The sequence below is a fragment of the Xiphophorus couchianus genome, chromosome 18 (assembly GCF_001444195.1).
Source record: "Xiphophorus couchianus chromosome 18, X_couchianus-1.0, whole genome shotgun sequence".
Classification (NCBI taxonomy): domain Eukaryota; kingdom Metazoa; phylum Chordata; class Actinopteri; order Cyprinodontiformes; family Poeciliidae; genus Xiphophorus; species Xiphophorus couchianus.
The window spans coordinates 3,682,139-3,702,087 of record NC_040245.1 but is presented as its reverse complement, the minus strand read 5'-3'; the positions used below and the strand labels follow the sequence as shown (position 1 = coordinate 3,702,087).

The 19,949-nt window shown below is 36.6% G+C and overlaps 1 protein-coding gene across 4 annotated transcripts in view; it reads right to left on the bottom strand.

Moving 5' to 3' along the window:
• Positions 1-19,949, bottom strand: part of mark4b (MAP/microtubule affinity-regulating kinase 4b) — a 58,612-nt gene that overhangs the window by 5,966 nt on the left and 32,697 nt on the right. The window contains exons 4-17 of one of the 4 annotated variants that reach the window (XM_027999449.1): positions 18,931-18,979; positions 18,789-18,854; positions 18,058-18,128; positions 17,275-17,331; positions 16,443-16,679; positions 16,243-16,362; positions 15,115-15,214; positions 14,674-14,783; positions 13,277-13,466; positions 12,221-12,441; positions 11,286-11,389; positions 7,151-7,423; positions 4,750-4,832; positions 153-189 (exon numbers count right to left, since the gene is read on the bottom strand). In XM_027999449.1, coding sequence (XP_027855250.1) covers positions 153-189; positions 4,750-4,832; positions 7,151-7,423; positions 11,286-11,389; positions 12,221-12,441; positions 13,277-13,466; positions 14,674-14,783; positions 15,115-15,214; positions 16,243-16,362; positions 16,443-16,679; positions 17,275-17,331; positions 18,058-18,128; positions 18,789-18,854; positions 18,931-18,979 — 1,718 coding nt within the window. Of the gene's footprint in view, positions 1-152; positions 198-4,749; positions 4,833-7,150; positions 7,424-11,285; positions 11,390-12,220; positions 12,442-13,276; positions 13,467-14,673; positions 14,784-15,114; positions 15,215-16,242; positions 16,363-16,442; positions 16,680-17,274; positions 17,332-18,057; positions 18,129-18,788; positions 18,855-18,930; positions 18,980-19,949 lie in introns of all 4 variants that reach the window. The other 3 variants (XM_027999452.1, XM_027999450.1, XM_027999453.1) reach the window with 3 other exon arrangements.

The window sequence follows — 19,949 nt, the reverse complement described above, 5'->3', positions numbered from 1 at the left end:
ATTAGCGCAAAGCTGACAAAAGGTTTGAGTACATATGCATTGGAAATGCAGCTTGTTAGATTTTAAACTGGAAACCAACTTTACCCAAATCGATTTCAAACATGAAGATTTTAACAATTATCTGTAAGACAGACAAGATTCACTGCACTCACCTTGTGACCGGAGATCTGCTGATTCTCTCAGGTTGGTCTGTGACCCTCAAGAAGAAGAAGAACAAAACGATCCATTAGGAACCAACCAAATATTATCAATTCAACACATACCAATGTCCTCTAAACCTCCTTTATAACACAGAACAACTCGGACCCTTAAAGCACAGATGAATTATCAGAGCCCTCCGCTGCTCTGAAACACAGGATGAAGGAGAAACAACAACATGTAGCAGGTGAGAAGTTTGGATGGAGTGGGATGGAGTTTATACTGTAACAAAGGAACATCATCTTTAAGTTAGTGTGTGTGTGTGTGTGTGTACTTGTTTTTGCTACATATTGGGCCAACCACCCAATACATTCACCGACTCCCTGAAGACCTTTATGTCTATGGGGACCAAAGGTTGGTGCTACTGTGGTAGCCCCCTATTTCGCTTGTAAGGGTTCTAAACTGAACGCTTGTTCAGTTTAGAGGAAGAATGTGAATTAAGTTTTGGTTAAGGTTGGGTAAGACCAGGGGCCTGCAATCTTTGCAACCAAAAGAGCCATTTTGCTCGGAGAACAGCCAAATAAATCTCTTTTAGAGCCGCAAATGTCAAATGATGCCAATTGGACCAGAGACCACTCCAAAAGCAGAAAGCAGACTAAAGTGCAGGGCATTCTGGGTAAACAACGAAACAACGAAAACAAACAAGCTAATCCAGTTCTAGCAGGAGAAATTACTTGGGGTCTTTAGCCAAAGACAAAAAAAACTCCTACAACCGCTCTGATGCTACTCCATTTTTATTTACACTTATTTACAAGAAGGTGGTTGCGCTCAGTGTCTTTTTCAAAGGTTTTTGTGTTACTTCCTTCAGTGGATCTTGGTGCAGCGCCCTCACAGCCGAGGAAGGAAACAGGTTTTTCAAATGGTTTAGTCCATTTGACAAACTACAGTGTGAAAAGCAGCAGCTGGAAATGTAATAAATGTTCCAATTTTGGTCCCAAAGCAAACCAAGCTTACCGGACTATCAGGTGGGAAAACATTCTTTGTGAAAATCCAGTGGAAATAATTAAAAACTGTGTAAAACCTCCAGTTGCTGTTCTCTGTATATTTAAAAATATGGACTAATTTTGTTACATTTTTTAAACAAAAGCTATTAAGAGTCATTGTGGGAAGTTCAAAGAGCCGAAGGTTGCAGACCCCTGGGTTAGGGATAAACATGTAACAGGTGGGGTTAGGGTTAGGCATAAATGCAGATACTAAGATGGATAGTAGTCATCTTAATCAATTGCATTTTCATAAATTACCACATAATTAAATACCATGCAGAGAAGCAATGAACTAGAGCGGAAGTTGTTGTTTCTGTCTTTACTTTGTCTATGGTTAAGTGTGTTTTGATGTTGATTATTTTTTGTTTTGTCTGTTATATTATAAGTCACTCCCGGAACAAAATGTCCAAATTCAGACAATTAAGTATCTATTGAGGTCAATACAAAGTTCTAATATTGATCGAAATACAAGCTTGAGAATGTGCAAGTAAAGATATTGACTGGAAATTAATCAACCATGAATCTAAATAGTAAAAATCTTAAGAGATTTTATCTGACAAATAGACTGAATAAATTTGGTGTTTGTTAGTGTGATAAAAGAAAATGTACCATTGTATTATGATGATAAAATATAAATATGTAAATATAAATATTTCTTCAAGTTTAAGTTCTTTAGAAAATCCTCTTTTGTAACCAGTGTAGTTAACTTTACAGATTAAAAGAAGAAAATAAGCAAGTTACAAACAAGCCTGCATTTTCCATATATGATCACTAGATGGCGCAAATGTTTGCTTAATTTTCTTAAAATAATTTGTATTTTTTAAAGTTAGTTGGCGCAAAGGTTTTTCTTTTTAATCAGCTGCTGTTTTCTAATAACAGCAATAACTGCCTCGTCTCTGCACTGTGTCACTAAATCAAAATAAAACCCAGACAATGTGTTCATGAAGACTCTCTGCCTAAATAATCAATGATCAATAACTGTGTAATCTAAATAACTGCAGCAAATAAACAGGGAAGATTTTCTACAAACTTGTAACATCAAGGTGATAGAAATCAGAAGATTCTTGCTTTTTCCTCAAACTGATATTTGAAAAGATGCATTTATGTTCTCTATTATCCTAAAAAAGTAAAAACAAAATGCTAGATCTAAGTCTTCTAAGTGGTTAAAAAGAAAGTACAAAGTAGTTGTAATAAAAGTTGCCTCTAACAAGTTAAATAAAAAAGTAGAAAAGGAAAAAAAGAGAGACGGAGAAGCTAATGGTGTCACCAGACAGCCTCATGTGTCTTAAGGAAGAGGTGTGTGTGTGTGATCCGTGTTTAACAGAAGGATAAATCCTGGTTATGTAACTAATCCTGATTTAAAGCAGCAGTGATGCCGGGTCAGTAAGTCAGGATGACTGCTACAGACTCAGACGACTCTTACAGGCATCTGCTGCTGCAGAGAGCGCAGACATATGCTGCACGCTCTAAATGTCACAGGTTCAAGGCTGAAGAGCTACAGATGCAAATACTTCCCCAAACTTCCCCACTGAGGCACACATGTTTAAAGGCTCCAGAAAACTGTCACTTTCTGGAGTTATTAGGGTTTTTTGAAAAATAAAATCTAAAGTGAGAAAAATCTGAAGCCTAACAAAGAAACATCAAACCAAAAAAATCAAGTACATATAAAAGAGATAAAAAGTTAAATGAAGTTGAAATTAGCTTTTCTATATGCTAAACACATGTGGAAATAAGAGAGAGTCCATAATATTGGACCAATAAATAAAGGAAATATCACACCTTGAATGGATAAAGTGCTTTAAAAGTCACCATCTCTACATAAAATTACAAGCTACACTGGAACATTCACCATATGCTGAAACCTGAAATATGAACCAAACAGACCTGGTTCACTCCAAAACTCTGCAAAGATTATTCATCTAGTTGAAGCCACATTTGGAAAAAAGAGGGGAATAAAAAGGAAAACAAGAGAAAAATCAGGGAACACAAGAAAAAATGGTAAAAGAAAATGGAAAAAAGAGAAAATAAAGAAAAAAGGGATAAAAGAAGAAAGAAAGAAAAAGGGAAATAAGGGGAAAATAAAAGAAAACAGAGCAAAAGAAATAAAGAGGAGAAGGGGGAAAAAAGGGAAACAAAAGAAAAAGAGTATTAGGAAAAAGGAAAATTGGGTAAAAAAAAATGAAGGAAATGAAAAACAATAAGAAAAATACAGGAAAAACTGAGAAAATAGGGGGAAAAAACATAAAAAGATCACAGCACAATTTATCTGTGATCAAGCTCCACTTTGAAATTCTCTGCATCAGTAAGTTGGTAAGTTGGTTCTCGTCCCTCTGGTTTCCCTGGCAATATCTAAACACATTATGCCGTTTCTGACTCAGACTAGAGCAGTTCAGTCGTTTCTGTCTCCTGATCAACTTTAAGCCTGTTCTGACTCAACACTTAGATCCATCACTTAGTCAGAAGAAAGCCTAACCCATGTAAAAAAAGAAAACATTACTGTCCTAGGTTTTTTTCTTGTAAGCTGATGGCGGCGCTGCAGCCCAAGCAACATTTCAGCGCAGCATGAAGCCGAGCCAGCGGAGACGCAGACAGACAGAGAGACACAGAGACAGACAGACACCTCTGAGGTGAAGCTGTTGTACAAGAAGAAACAACTAAAAATCAAGTTCTCTCAGAAAAAAACGGGAATGAAAAGTCAGAGCGTGCCTTGAACGCAGAATAAAGAACTCAAACACTGAGTCACATTAAAGGTGAATAAACTGGGATTAATGAACATTTCCAAAGATTAACAACATAAAGAAACATGACTGAATAAATGACATCGAGAAGCGACAACACAGCTTGGAAATACCACAACACTACACAGAATAACTGCTGATTATGTATTTTAAAAAGCATTTAATTCATGATGTTAAAAAATTTAAGAAACTGACATTGTAAATGCTACTTTTACTATTTTCTCCACTGTTTGCTAAACTAGAGCATCAGTAAATATCAGTAAACTTGAAAATATGCAGCTAAATTTTGAGGTTTAGTGAAATAAATCACACTTCTTTAAGAAAGTGGCGCCCGAAAGAAGCAGATTTCAAATGGGAATGTTTTTCCAAAAACATTATTTATGTTTGTGGAGCCGTGCAGTCACAGCCATACAGTTACCTAACAAGGAAGTAATCAATTGTTTTTCATCATCATTTTTGTCCTTATCACAATATTAACACAAAATATTGTGGTAAATTTATAAGTCCATATCGCCCACCCCTATGCTTGTCAAAGAAGATGGCCGCCCTGGGAAACTATGGTGAAAAAAATACCCTAATTTTCCAAAAATTAAATATTCAATTATTGGAAATATTTCAATCGCCCAGAACTAGCTTTAGCTGAACTAAAGCAGGGATTACACTTCCTGCATGTAAAGCAGCTTTACCTCAGGTCAAGGTTTGCACCGCTGAACAGCAAGCTGCGACGGACAGCTGATGGAGGGAGAGGGGAGGACGACGGAGGCACTGGAGGGTGGGGCAGGCAGACAGACAGATGCAGCCAGAAAACATGGGAAAGGAAGAAAACTTACTAACTGTTTTTGTCCCCTGCGGGAGGGTGCAGCCCGACATGGACTTGTTTGAGCTCGGACGTTTAGAAGGGTCAAGAGTGACCCTGCGAGGCAAGAGGAAGAGAAGATGAGAGGAACGGGAGGTTAGAGGCAGAAAGAAAGAAAGAAAAGAAAAGTGAAAGGGATAAAAGAATGACAAAGTAGGAAGCAAAGGTAGAAGAATACAATTTAAACAGAATGCCAAGAAAGGGTAGAAGATTGGCAGGTGTGATTGGTAAGAAAAGGCCAAAGTTGTTAAAGAAATCAAACAGATAAAGCAACAATAAGCAGCCAAGAACAGCAGACCATAAGAAACATACAGTAAGTCAATCTGAGCTGCAGACCTGGGTCAACTGATAGAAATAAAAATGTTTTATCAAATTCTATCCATGTCACAGTTTACATGAATTATGGGATATCAGTACAATTATGCAAATTGAAATTACAAAAATAAATTTGCTTGTTTGAAAAAAATGTGTTTTTCTCTCAAGGAAAAAATATTTATAGGATTTTTCAAACCATTTCAGGTGTAAAGATTATTTAAATTCAAGGTTTTTACACATTTTACTACACACTGTTAAATCCTAATATTTAATTAATTCAACTAAGCAAATTTTTCTGCATTTAGATCAAGATGGAATCGAGAATTTGAGCAGGTTACATATTTAAGATTTGCTATACTACTATTAGACCCAGGTCTTGCATTAATGTGGGCAGGATTTGACTTGTTCTGGTTTAAAGGAAGGCTGGTAGGTTAGTACTGGTTAAGGAAAGGACTGAAAGAGGCAGCAAGTTAGCTGTATGACCTTTGTGTTGAGGTTTAAAAATAAATTCAACCTATAAAAAGTGCTGTTACTGCAGAAATAATGAACAAAATTCAACTGTTAAAAATATAAAAGATTCTGAAAAAAGTTAATTTTAACCCCTTCAGACTTCATTTTTATCAACAGAGCAAAAAAACAAAACCAATTTTTACTCTGCTAGAGCATGAAAAAAGTAAAAAATTACAAGCAGTTCAAGAAAGTCAGCATTTTTACTCATAAAAACATAAAAAATAAAACGTGAAATAAAAATAAATAAATTTTGAAACCACAAACAAACTGTAAAATGCTTGCAGATACTTTTTTCGTTACACAATAACACTAAATAATTAAACATTGGCTAATATACCCCAGTCCTGATGTCCACTGAGATGGACACTCGACTGACAAAAATCCTAAAATGTAATGATGAAAAATATTTTCAAAATAACTTCAAATACTATCACTAAGTATTTAAAATTACAAGAGCGATTTCATAAGGCTGCCATGAACTTAAACTTACATTTTTGATGGTGAATAGACACTTCCTCCTCCTCTTTTCTAGTTTCAGATCAATGCTCGTACACTGCAAAAACTCAAAATCTTACCAAGTAGTTTTAGTCTAATTTCTAGTGCTAATATTGTAGTACACTTGAAATAAGACAAAACTAACAAAAATAACTTTTCAGTAAGAAATAGCAGATTACTTTAAGTCAATAATTCCTATATATTGATGAAAAAGTTCCATTGGCAGATTGTTTGACTTATAACCAGATATTTTGCCCATGTTTTTAGTGGAATAATCTTCCAATGGAACTGGTAATTTTTCATCAATATTAATGAATTACTGACTTACCACAATGGTGTCCAAACTTTTTGCACTGACAGCCAAAATCCCCAAGATGAAATTTCTCAGGGACCAAAATTTGTTTTTTTCTCTCCATTAATAAACACAAATTATATTACTGTGAATTTTTTCTCCTTTAACTGAACAACACTACGTTGAACAAGTGAACAAGTTACATTTTCTTTTCTACCAGAACCAACATTTGTATGAAATTTGCCTTAATGTTTACATTTATTTAACTTTTTGAGCCAATTCATTTCTATTTTATTGGTCTATAAATTGTTTTTGGTTCATTTCCAGCAGTAAAAAGAAAAATTTTTTAACCCAAGTGGGTTTCTGAGTAAAATGTTGCTGGATGTCAGTGGCATGACTTCATGCTATGATCTGCTAATGAAAGACGCCCGACTTAAACCAAACTCCTATTTCTTGCTGAGAAGTTACTTGTAAGTTAGTTTTGTCTTATTTCAAGTGAACTAAAATATTTGCACTAGAAACTGGACCAAAAATAATTGGTACAGTTTTATAGTTTTGCAATATATTCTCTGATGCCAATGACCAATACTGGTCAATGAGAAACTAGAATCATTCAAATGACGAAATCCCTATTTTTCCATTGATTTAAACCCTGACACACATCTTGTCCATTCCAGTGGACGTCAGGTCTGAAGGGGTGACTCTAAAATCAGATGCTCTCTACCTAATGTTTTCTACTTTGAACCTCAGCATCTCCTCTTACTTGCGGGTCAGCTTGGAGGTGATCTTGCTGAGCAGGTTGGATGGGGCCCGGCTCCTGACGTGGGGCAGCGGGCTGGCGTCGTGAGAGAGCGTCGGGGACACCGGCGGGGCGTGAGACGGAGGCCGGCGGTCTCTGATCTGACCCCCGTGGAAAGTGCTCCTCACCGTGGATCCTCTGGAGAGACGGGATGACAGCGTGGCGGACGAGACGCCGGAGGCGCCGGCGATGCTGTGGGAGGAGGGCGAGGCCGGCGGCAGGCGGTGGGATAAGGTGCTGCAAGAAACACAAGAGCAGGAGGAATCAAGTTTGTTTGTATCGCACATTTCAGCAACAAGGCGGTTCAAAATGCTTTACACCATAAAAGCATCATATAGTTTCTACTTAACATTACAACTAACTGGTGACTGTATAATATTACACATAAAAGAAATAAACATAACATTTTGTCAAAATCATCAAGCAAATACACATCAAATATGTTGGTCAATGTTCCAGTTATCATGTTTCAAAAGCATCTCTAAAGAGGCGAGTTTTTAGACTAGATTTAATATAAAAAATTTTTTGGGCTGTTTTGTTTTTTATTTTTAAATTTAAAAAAATACAAACTATTTAATTAAATGTCATGAAATATGCAATAGTCATTGACAAAGGCAGCTGTCATCACTTTAAGAGGCTCATTAAAACCCAAAACATTCAGATATGCATGAACATAAAGGCAGAGCTAATCGAGTCTGACTGTCTGGTATCTGAGTTAAAAGAGAAGTAAATAAACATTAATACTATTATTAATAATGAAAGACAAGATTTGTAGAAATCGTAACCTTTATAATTTCTTTCTTTAGAGCTCCTGCATCCCCTCGTTTATTCACATCTAATTTCCTTCCTGTCAGTCAACACTTTATCACACACAAACACACACGAACACACACTCCGTGGCTCATTGGTGGCCTCAGGCTGCTTTTCATAACGCTCTAGATAACACCCTCACACACAGTGCAAGCGCGGCAGACCCATTAGACGAGTTAAGAATGAGAGCAGCCGCTGCAGAGCAAAATCGTTTAACGTCAATGAAACGCCGGCTGGTGATGACCAACAAGCACAAAAGAAAAATAAAGCTGCAGAAAACTAGCAGGGCGGCTGATTTAAAGGAGACGCGTCAACTTCTAAACTGAAAGTTGATATAATTTCTAACTTATAACAACTGCTAGTTTTCCAGCTTGTTTGTCTATTTTAATGGAAATTAAAGCTGAATGGTGATGAAGTTTATCCTTTCTAAAAAAAAAAAAATAAAAGTTTCACTTCATCTGGTGACATCACATGAGGCATAAATCTGACTTTTCCTCTTCTTTGAGTCCAAATCTGCCCTTCAGTTGTGCTTAGTCGTAATCTGAACAGCTGCAACAAAAAGTCTGAGACATATGTGAGGCAACATGGAGCCGGCATATGAAGAGAACCAAGGCGGACAGGAATCACTCTGAGGCGTCATGGAAACCACGAGTTGATGGATAAATTCCTCTTTGTAGCTGCCACTGCACAGAAATGTCCTGGAAAGCCCTGCTGACTTCATAAGCAACCATTAGAGCTAGAAACGATTAATTGTGATTAATCATTTATTGAAATAATCATCAACTAATTTAGTAATTGATTAATTGTTAACTGGAGTATACAGATGCCAAATAAAAATATACATATTTTGCATTTAACCAGTAACTACCCAGAACTCCTCAAGTGACCTGGTTTCACGTGGTTCAAATTCTGTTTAAAATCTCCTATTATGAACCTTTTTTGTCATCCAGTTATTACAGATCAGCCCTACACCAAATTCATGTTTAGCCCTGCAGAAAGAGCTAAACTTTTCTGCTTCAGTTAGGGATGAAACGATTAATCGTGATTAATTGTTTACTGAAATAATTGTCAACAAATTTAGAAACTGGCTTCCACAGACTCAAAGAAAAGGCCACTTATTGAAAGAACATATTCAGATAAGAAGGAAAATCTCCTTTGTCTGTAAATATCTTTTACCCAATTCTGTTAAAAATAATTTCCTATTAAGCACCTTTTTTATCCAATTATTAATCTGTTAATCCCAAAAATAACGTACAGATCAGCCCAACACTGTATTAATGTAAAATCAAGCAGAAAGGTCGGAGCTTTTCACATGTTGACATTGGAAACATTATTTTTATCTGCCTGTCAAATTAAATCAATTAATCACATGATAAATTAAAACAAATCCAGTCATTTCACTCCATTTTTCTACCAAAAACTGGATGACAGAAGTTTTCACTCTGGTGTTTTGGTCTCAACTATCCATTTTTCTGAAAGACAATTTTGTTTACAGAGACTTCATTTAGTTGTTTGGTTTATTTATTTTGGATATTTAAAATGTTTTAAAGTTCCAGTGTTAAATGCTCATTAGAATTTAAAGATGTTTATTGGCACAACATCTTTGAAAATGTTTTGCCATTACTTCAAAATGCTCTCAAAACAATATTATCGTTTATCGTAAAAACTTCTGGGACAATTTATTGTCCAGCAAAATTTGTTATTGTGACAAGAACAGCTGATGCATCCTTTGCTGAAAATGACCAACGGCTCACTAAAGAATGCTGTTGTTGAATTTTAGGCAATAAAATATTTTTCTTATTTGAAGAAAGAATTGAATTATTTTTATTTTTTAATGTTATATAAACTATGCTTAAGTTGATAACTGAATGCAGGATATGGGAATGTTTTTATCTGATTAATCTATTAATCGTCAGTATTTCTATTGTTATTTGCAGTTTTTATTGTAAATAACATGTTTTATTCCACTGCACAAATATAGTCAAACATTTTTAGGTCTCTAAGTATCTGTCTCCGATCTAAATGTGCCAGTGAGGATGTGTTTGCGATCGGTGCGGCGCGTGATGGACCCGCCACGTGGCGCGGCGTCACATTGACGAGGTCTCTGGGACAGCAACAGGGTCACGTTAGGACACGTCCGGCTGCTCTCTGCTGCTCGACTCCTTTCCCTTCACATTTCCTCTTTCTGTCACACTTCCTCCAACATCACCCGATGAATCGTAAAACCAAGACAAAAAGGCTGTGGTTTCTGTGTAATACCCGAATCCAACAGCAAGTGGTGGAGGAAGACAGAAAGAAAAACTCAGACATGCTCTCTTATTGGCTTAAAGTGATTTTCCATTCCTCCCACCGCTATCAGAAAGAGAAGATTATCCTCCTCTAAATATGACTAATAAACACTAATCTTACAGCTAAACTCAAAATTCAGTCAGTATTGCAGCAATGAGGAAAATGATTCAGCTAAAAATATGAGCTATAAATATAATTAGGTGAACTCTGTCACATTACTATAGCGAAGGGACTGAATTCAAGTTTTTAACTGAATTAATTGCAGAGTTTGTAATCAATTAAGATAAGTTAATCCTTTATTAGTTCAACAAGTCAAATATTTAAGCTCTCAACACAGAAAGTGGATAGAATAAAAGTAAAAAAACAGTACAGTATTTAGATTGAACAAATTTATTCTCAGAATAAGAACTGGATCTGGGTCACTTTCTTTCAAAACTCCTACCAGTATTTAGACAAGTTTAATTAATTGGATAACAGCTGATTTGGGTGCAGCAAAGTCGGCTTTTCAGTAAAGGTCTCTGGATCAACATGGTTCTATTTATTATAAAAGCTTGTTTATAAAAATACAGATACTTTGTGCTGTACTTAAAATGTTTTAATTCTAAGAAAAATATGTTGTTAATGATTTTTACCCTCAGGACAAGTACAAACTCTCCATCGGCATCAAACATGTGTACTGGACAGGTCAAATTTGTAACTAATTGCAGGTGGGTGCCGCACAAAATCAGTCCAAGGGCCACAAATAGCCCCTGCGCCGTACTTTGGACACCCATGAGCTAAATAGTTGGAACTTGGATGTCTCGGTAAGAGAAATGATCCCAAGCTGGCTGTAGAATGGATACAGACGAACAAAATGGCCAGAAAACGTAAACAGAGTTTAACAAACAAAATGGAATCCACGAATCCAGTCTCACAAAATTCACTGAATGTTTGAACAGCAGGAAAAAGCTGGAGTACCCAGAGAGAATCAATGAATGCACCGGGAGGCCGAAGGTTTTACCTGTTTTCTTTGCCGTTTTGCAGCAGAGATGGTCTGTCGGCGCTGGATCGGTCCGTACACACGTACGTGTTCCTGCGAGTCATGGCACTGGCAGGGATGTTATTCTGGAAGAAAGTATAAACAACAAATTTCACAAATATGAACCTGTTAGGTCCGGCAATAACTAACTATTATTTCAGTAATCAATTTTTCTGACGATTAATCAATTAATAAGCTTTTTCATTTTTTCACTGAGGCAGAAATATTTAGCTCTTTCTGCAGGACAAACATCAATACAGTGCAGGGTTGACCTGTGATAATTGGGTGGCAAAACAGGCAAAATGGGAGATTTTATTTTAAAAGAATATGAACAAGGTAAAGCAAATTTTTTTAAAAAGCCCAAGGCTTTTTTTATCTTAAGTGCAAAATATCTTTGTACAGTTTTGATTTAATTACTGCTCTGATTGTGTTGTTTTCTCAGCAAATGGTTTAATTTTGAGTCCATATGCTCCAGTTAGCAATTAATAAGTTACTAAATTGGTTGACAATTATTTCAATAATCAATTAATCAAGCTTAATCACTTCAGCTCTAGTTCTAATGGACATTGATGAGATCAGCAGAGCTTACCAGGATGTATCTTTTCAGTATCAGATACCTAAAGAAATTCACCCATCCGCTCATGTGGTTTTTATAACAAATCGATTAATCCGATTAATCCAGTTAAGCAAAGCCAGAAAATATCTCCTTAGGGTTTATCTGAGAGTCTGCAGGCTGCTGCTTTCTAGAGTAATGGTTGCAAACCTCTGCTGTGCAAAATATCCAGGAGTAAATCTCAGGCTAAACTGATATATATTCATTCATTGATAAACCTCCAAATGAGTAAATCTCCTCTAAAATAGTTTTGTTCCTCGGTTGGTCTGCTGTAATCTGAGAAAACTGAATTATGAGGCCTTACCACAGTCGAATTGACCTCCTTGCGTCTGTCGGGGATCTCTGCTTTATTTGGGTTGTGGGCGGAGCTAACCATGGGACTGGACGGGGTTGGGATGCTGCGGGAGCCCACAGTGGAGCCGCTAGGCTTGCGTACAGAGAGCCGCTCTTCTTTGAGGGCCGCGGCCTCGCCCACGCCGCTGGGGCTTCGTTTGGGGTGAGCCGACCCCGGAGCAGCTGGACCACCTAACGGACGAAAACCGAAACAGTTTACCTACAAATATCACCTTAAAACACATTCAAACTCAAGGCCCAGGGGCCAAATCCGGGACGCCTTAACATGTCCCTCTGTCCTCCAGTGAGACATGTAAATAAACGCTTCAAGATAACAGCTGAGTCCTTAAATATTATTTTATCAATCAAATAGAAACAGTTTTTATTTAAATGGTGCCAAATTGTAACAATCATTTGCTTATTTTCGTGGAGATTCACGCAAAAATCAACAGATCGCTACACTTTTTCAAGCTAAAGTATAATTATGAGTTTATTGCAAATTTTATGCAAACATTTTCAGACATTGTGTTTAAATGACCAACTCCAACCTGCAGGTGGCAGTATTTCTTACTTCTGCTGCCATATTGCTCATCATTATGATGAGTAAAAAAAAGACACAATTGTCATCATAGAGAGGCTCAAATATCAAAATAATTCTTGCAAATATATTTATATTTGACCCAGGTACCTCCGCCTTTCCTGATACCAAGTAAGACCGAGGCAGCCATACTGACTGCAACCAACATGACAAGTAAAAACGAATCACAATTACAGTTTAAATATCACTACATTTCCTGAGAATATTTTTAAATTATTACCACAATCACACATTGTTTTTGATTGCGAAAAATAATCACGAAAACAATCAAAAAATCTGGGGACTGATCAATGTAACAAGATATTCAATATTCCTCAAATGCAGACAGTTTACAAATTGGTTTTTGAAAACATTCATGATCTTTAAGTCACCAAAATGAAAATGAGTTGGACACGCCTGCCTTAAAGAATCAAAAACTGTTAGGCTTACAGAAGTCGGAGTGTCGTCTCTGGCGGTGGTACGTGGAGGCGCTTCGCTGAGGCTTGTGACTGGAGGAGGAAGACTGAGCGCCAGAGGAGGAAGAGGAGGTGGAGTGTTTGCTCATCCCGTTGGTGATGGCGCTGGGCCGGACGCGAGCGAGACTCAGGCTGCTGGCCGACCGAGACTCGGTACCGTCCGTCTGAAAGGCAAAACGACAACATGAGCATGGATGATCTTCTTTCACTACATTAGAGCAGGTCCAGGTCATGTAACCATAGAAACGCTGCCTTTAAAGGCGGTAAAGTCGCATTTCTAGATACAGAAGATGAGCGATAGGGTCTCTCTTCTAATTCAAATGATCTCCAATCAAAATAATAATAAAATGAAGAATGTTGACATTTCTAAACATTGTCTACACAATAATTAGAGATCAACTGCATTATAATGCACATTATTCACTGTATTTATTGGCCACCTGAGGAAGAGGTGTAAAAACATTGGCAGAAAAATTTTACACAAAAAATAATTTGATTTTGTTGAATTTATTAATTGCTATTAATTAATAAGTAATAAATATGGAAACTAATAAATGTCTACATGAAATAAAAACAAAATAAGTATGAATAAATAATATTATTTTATGTCTTTTGTCAATATGCTTTATTTATTTATTTCAAGATTTATTTATTATTTCATGGTGTATTTATGTATCTATTTCATTATTTCTTTTGTCAAACTTTGTGTTAAACTCCTCCCCCTCATTTGAGTATAAGAACATAAAATAAAAATGCTTGAAATAAAAGTGTCACAAAATAAAATACCATTAGGAAATAAATAAAACTGATTAAAAAAATAAAGTCCCCATTAAAAGAAAAGTATTTTTTCTTTTTTTTTCATAGGGACATTTATTTATTTAATGGAGTATATATTAACTATTAACAATAGCAATGTTTATTTAATTCTGAATCAAACTGAATCTGAATCTCACTATAGCTTTCTACATTATGCTTACTTATTTTTCTTGCTTTACCAGGGATGAAAATAATTGTTAATATAAAAATTCACTTGACAAACTACTCAAATTGTTAAAAAACAACATAAATGTTTGTGATTGACTTTACAGTACAGAATCTAGTAGGTAGTCAAACATATTTACTGTAGATAAAATGCACAGAATAAAACTTAAAACTATTTTTTTAAAAGTTAAATACAAAATCAATCGAGTTTCAAGCAGATTTAAATACCTTTTCCCTCCAAAACAAACAAAATTTTTAAAGAAATGCCATCATGTCTACTATTAGACTAACACAATGCTGCAGAAGATGTGATCATGATGGCATAATTAATACATTTTACTGATTTTAATAGCCAAAGAAGACAAAAAAAAGAATAGAGAAACACTCCACCTCTGTCTTGCGTCCCAGCAGCAGGTACATGGCAGTGATCTCGTTGTATTTATATTTAACCAGAGACTCTCGAACCTCCTCTCTGTCGAATCCCATCCCCACAATCACATCTGCAAGAAATCAGAAACAGAAATGAATCTCTGAGGATGCAGTTCTTCGTTTAAAGCTGCAACCAAAATCTCTCAGTCAGCGAAAAAAAACTGAACGAAAGATGAAAATCAAAAGTTTCTTCTTGGTCTCAGGTTCATTCCTCACCTTCTGTTTCAAAATTTCTCTAATTTCCTTGTTTCTCAGCTGTTTTCTAATCAAAAACATCTACTGAGATATATTTCTAAAAGGTTTAAGCATTAAAAACAACCTGGCTGTGATGAAAGGTGATAAAATGTGCAAAAACCCATTTTATCACCTTGCGACACCAAGGCTAATAGAAGTAAAACTCACCGATGCGGCCGCTGTCGCTGAAGTCCTCCTCAGGCTCAACGTGGGGCTTCAGCTCGGCGCCTTCGTAACCAACATTTATCCACTTATCTTTCATTATTTGCTGATGGCCAGACAGAGAAAAAGGGTTTTACTAAAAAAGATTAAGCCCCCCCTTCTACGCCACTCCAATCAATTAAAATGCAACCAATTATCTGGTTTTTGTAGCAGAAAGCAGGTAATGTAGCCTCCCAGTACCAAACAGCAACTAAGGGAAATTTACTCCACTAAACATGTACAAGTAGTAGCAAATTTGTTCAGACACATTTTATTTTATAGTTCTTGGTTGCCCCGCCCCTTCATAAAATCTTTTATTGTCTCAAACTAAACATGTCTGAAGATTCTCAGTTTTCCAGGTTTTTATATTCAGGAAGGTTTAAAGGAAGCCATTTTGTTTTAAACTTCAATTTAGAAACTCTTCATTCATTTCCTATTGAACGACAGCAGAGACGCTGGGTTCATATGACTAACTCCAACCTGCAGATGGCAGTATTTCTTACTTCTGCTGCCTCAACCTTACTTGACGTCAAGTAAGGCTGAGGCAGTCATACTGGCGATCAACATAGTGAGTAAGAAAGAAAGTCACAACTACTGTTGTACATAAGCTCAAATATAGTAAAACTTTTCAACTTTTGTTGCGGAAAACTTTCATCTTCCACTGCTGTTCGTTGTCCATAACGATCTGCTGCGAACTATCTACCCCTGGTCTGGAGAGAGGCTCTTTGGGCAAAATAAGTAGTTCAATTAATCTGCATTATGTAATTTTAACATGTTAAAATTTTGTATTAATCGCATGATCTGACGCGTTAATGTCGACAGCCGTAAATAATAAATAATGCTGCCCTTTGAGAACATTAATGATGTTGAAATGGCCCATAATAAAAATTAGTTACAGACAGCTAAAGTATGTACACCCCTCTCTCTTCCTGCTGACTGGATCAATTTGCTACAAATTGATTGTGATGCTTCAGTTGTTGACTGTGTGTTTGTTCTATGACTTTGCATTTTTATGCTTTTATGATGTAAAGCACTTTGAACTGCCTTGTTGCTGTTCAAATAAACTCGATTGGTTGATCAAAGTTTCCTGTTTACCTCCAGGGAGCAGCGCTTGGCGGGGTTCAGGACCAGGAAGCGGCGCAGGATTCCCTCACAGTCTGTGGACATGTAGAAGGGAACGCGGTACTTCCCTCGTAAAACCCGCTCCCGCAGTTCCTGAGCATAAAAACGCAAACATATGAGACTCCATGAATTTAGATGTTTATCCTCTAGATTCAGATAAAGTTTGGGCGTACCTTTAGGTTCTGGCCGTCGAACGGCAGCGACCCGCTGACCAGCGTGTACAGGATAACACCCAGGCTCCAGATGTCCACCTCTGGGCCGTCGTACTTCTTCCCCTGGAAAAGCTCCGGCGCGGCGTAAGGCGGCGACCCGCAGAAGGTGTCCAGCTTGTTGCCTTCAGTGAACTCATTGCTGAAGCCGAAGTCGGCGATTTTAATGTTGGAGTCGGCGTCGAGCAGCAGGTTCTCCGCCTGCAGGACACAACAGAGATGGAACGTCCCAATAGTCACTTTGCCAGCTTCAGCTAACTTGGAGAACATGTGTCAAACTGAAGGCCAGGGGGCCAAATCTGGCCCATCATAACGCTTTACGTGGTCCTCTAGACTCTAGAGAGACACATAAATAAAGCCTTCAAGGAAACAGCTGCGTGCCTAATTATTATTCTATCAGTCAAATTAAAGCAGTTTTTATCTGTATAATGCCAGATTACATCAATCAGTCTCTCCAGTTTTTTACAATTCCACAATCTCAGAAATGAACACAAAATCAACAAATTGCTGACCTTTTTCAAACTAATGTATAGTTATGAGTTTAATGCAAATTTTCAATTTCCTGCAGGAATTATTTCTTACTTCTGCTGCCTCAGCCTTACTTGATGACACCAAGTTTCAAAATTTCTCTAATTTTGCACCAAGTAAGACACCAGCCTTACCTGGTGTCAAGTAAGGCTGAGGCAGTCATATTGACTATGACCAACGTAGCAAGTAAAAAAAAATATATATATATATAAAAATCCCAATTACCGTCACACATAAGCTAAAATATCACAAAAGACATTAAACTGACCTTCAAGTCTCTGTGAACAATATTCTTCTGGTGACAGTAGTGAACAGCAGAAACAATCTGAGGAGAAACAGAGAAAACAAGAGGCTCATTTAGCACTAATAAATCAATAAAACGTAACTTCAAAACAATTAAAGTAAAACCAATAAGCTCCAGTTTAGATTTTAGTTCAATATCACAGGATTGCTGCAGATTTTCCAGTTCAAAATATAATTTTCCTGGACTCTTCAGTTGATTTTAAAAAAATTAAAGTTTCCAAGAAAGAAAAAAAAGTCAAATATTTTTAAAATATATTTCTCTTTTAAATGTCTTCATTGAGAGCAAAGTGGAGCCAAAGTAAAATTTCTTACTTGTTTGCAGAAACTTTGCTAATATAACTGATTCTGACTTAAAATATTCTCACAATTTTAATATAAAACATCAACAAATTTGGAGTTTAAAAATTTCCAAATCAAAAAAACTATAGTAATGGTTTATTATTTTGATAGGAAGTAGTAATGTTAGTATTACTAAGTCAAAAGGCCCGACTTAAATCTGATCAGAGCTAAAGATTAGGGTGATGGTAAGGAGGCCTTCCATCCTCAAAGACATGGAGCTGAATAAGGAACAAAGTCTGCAAAAATCAAAAACCTTTCCACACTGAATCTTCTGTTATCCAGACTTATAAATGGAGAAAACTGATTTTTTTTTTTGTCTTTCTGCAACAGGAACATTGAAATGCAGAGTTTAGCTCCTCCGTTACCAGCCAGGAAAAAGATGCAGACCATGGTTTGCTGTTTAACTGACCTGTCTGAATTTGGCTCTGGCCTCTTTCTCTTTCATTCTGCCATGAGCCACGAGGTAGTCGAACACTTCGCCTGCAGAAAAATTAAAAACAAAACATTCAAACTGTCATTGTGGAGAAAAAAGAAAGTGCACTCTCATTCAATTCTAGGGTTTGGCAAATTAAGACAAACGTAATCTGGTTTTTGCCAGGTGAATCTCTTGTTAAATATCTGCGACTTTTTAAAAATATAAATTATTGTTTGCATTTAGCAAACAGAAATAATTGTAGTAATTCTGACTAACCTAAGAAACGTTTGGTCTTATTTAACATCAGAAACACTGAGAAATATATATATTATCATCTTTAAATATGTAGTTTCAACTGTAGATATCGTCTTCCAAATTCAGGCTTTTAATCTATCAATCTATCTTTTAAGTATCAAGGATTTTGTACAGAAATCAAACAATTTCCAAAGCTTGCCAATGAAATTAAAGCATTTTCAAAGAACAACAAGGCTCCTAAACCAGGCTGGTGCAGCTTTAGCAGTTCACAAATCAGCAAAACAAAAGATAACAGAGAAAATATAACAGCAAGGCCATTATTCTATTCCCACAGGCGAGTTTTCTCTAATGAAAATTGAGTTTCCGGCTTCAATTAATTAGCAAATTGGACTTTAGAGCCGAGAAGTGATGAATCTAACGGGCAGAATTCAATAGCTGGCGATTGCGGTGTTGGTGGAGCGTCCGTTCACCTCCGCTGGCGTACTCCATGACGAGGTAAAGAGTCTTCTCCGTCTCAATCACCTCGAAAAGCTGGACTGCAACACCAAGAGGACGAGAGGTTAAGACCACTGTCGCCATGGAAACGGAATCGGTTTTGGAAGAGAAACCCACCTATGTTGGGATGGTTCAGGGTTTTCATGATGCGTACCTCTCTAAACAGCTGAAAGGAAAACAAGAAACCATTAATAAACAACAAAACCTTAAATAACAAAAAGGTTACTGTGAAATGCTTATTTTATTATCAAATTGTAAAAGAAAACATCAGAAAGTCTAAACTAACTAATTTCTCTGCAGGTTTTGTTTCACTTTAATCAAACTGGATGCATTTATTTGCCGCTTCCTGATCAATAAAACAACCCTGACACTGATTCATCCCCTCTTACTCTGCATACGCAGCCGTTTTCCTCTATAGTATGCACTCAAAGGTTGATGACATCATCAGGGGCGTGTCTTGCCCAAGGGCAGTTTGACCGGGAATCGAACTGGCAGACAACCAGTCAAAATCTAGGGCTGTAGTTTCCCCCTCTACTATCATATTTCACAATTTAGGAGTTTATTTTTTTATTTACTTGTAAAAAAATATTGTGATTTATAGTAAACACAACAAACAAGAATACAAAGCAGTGAAGCAGTGGTGGCAAAAGTACTCAAAAAATTTACTTTAGTAAAAGTACAAATGCACAGACAAAAATGTACTCTAGTAAAAGTAAAAAAAGTACTGGCTTTTAAAAATACTTAAGTATTAAAAGTAAAAGTGCTTGCTGAATGCATTACCTAATCACCAATACAATATCATTAAGTTTACCTATCGTATTTAATTTTAATACATCAGAAATGTACCATTTTAATGAACAACGCCACAGATAAAGCATGTTTTTATTGTGTTTACTCTCTGTAACATAGTTTAGACTTAGATATGTGATTCTGTGCATCATAATTTCAGGGATGGAAACATCTAATTTCTTGTCCTAACATAGCATGAACTTCACTTCTTTTCTTTTTTTTGCCACTACAGGCATTTATTTTGAAAGAAATCCAACAGAAAGGGGATGGAAAGAAGGTGGATGGAGGAGGACATGCAACCAAGGAGCCACGTAGCAGAGTTGTAGTCCAGACCACCTAATCTGAGG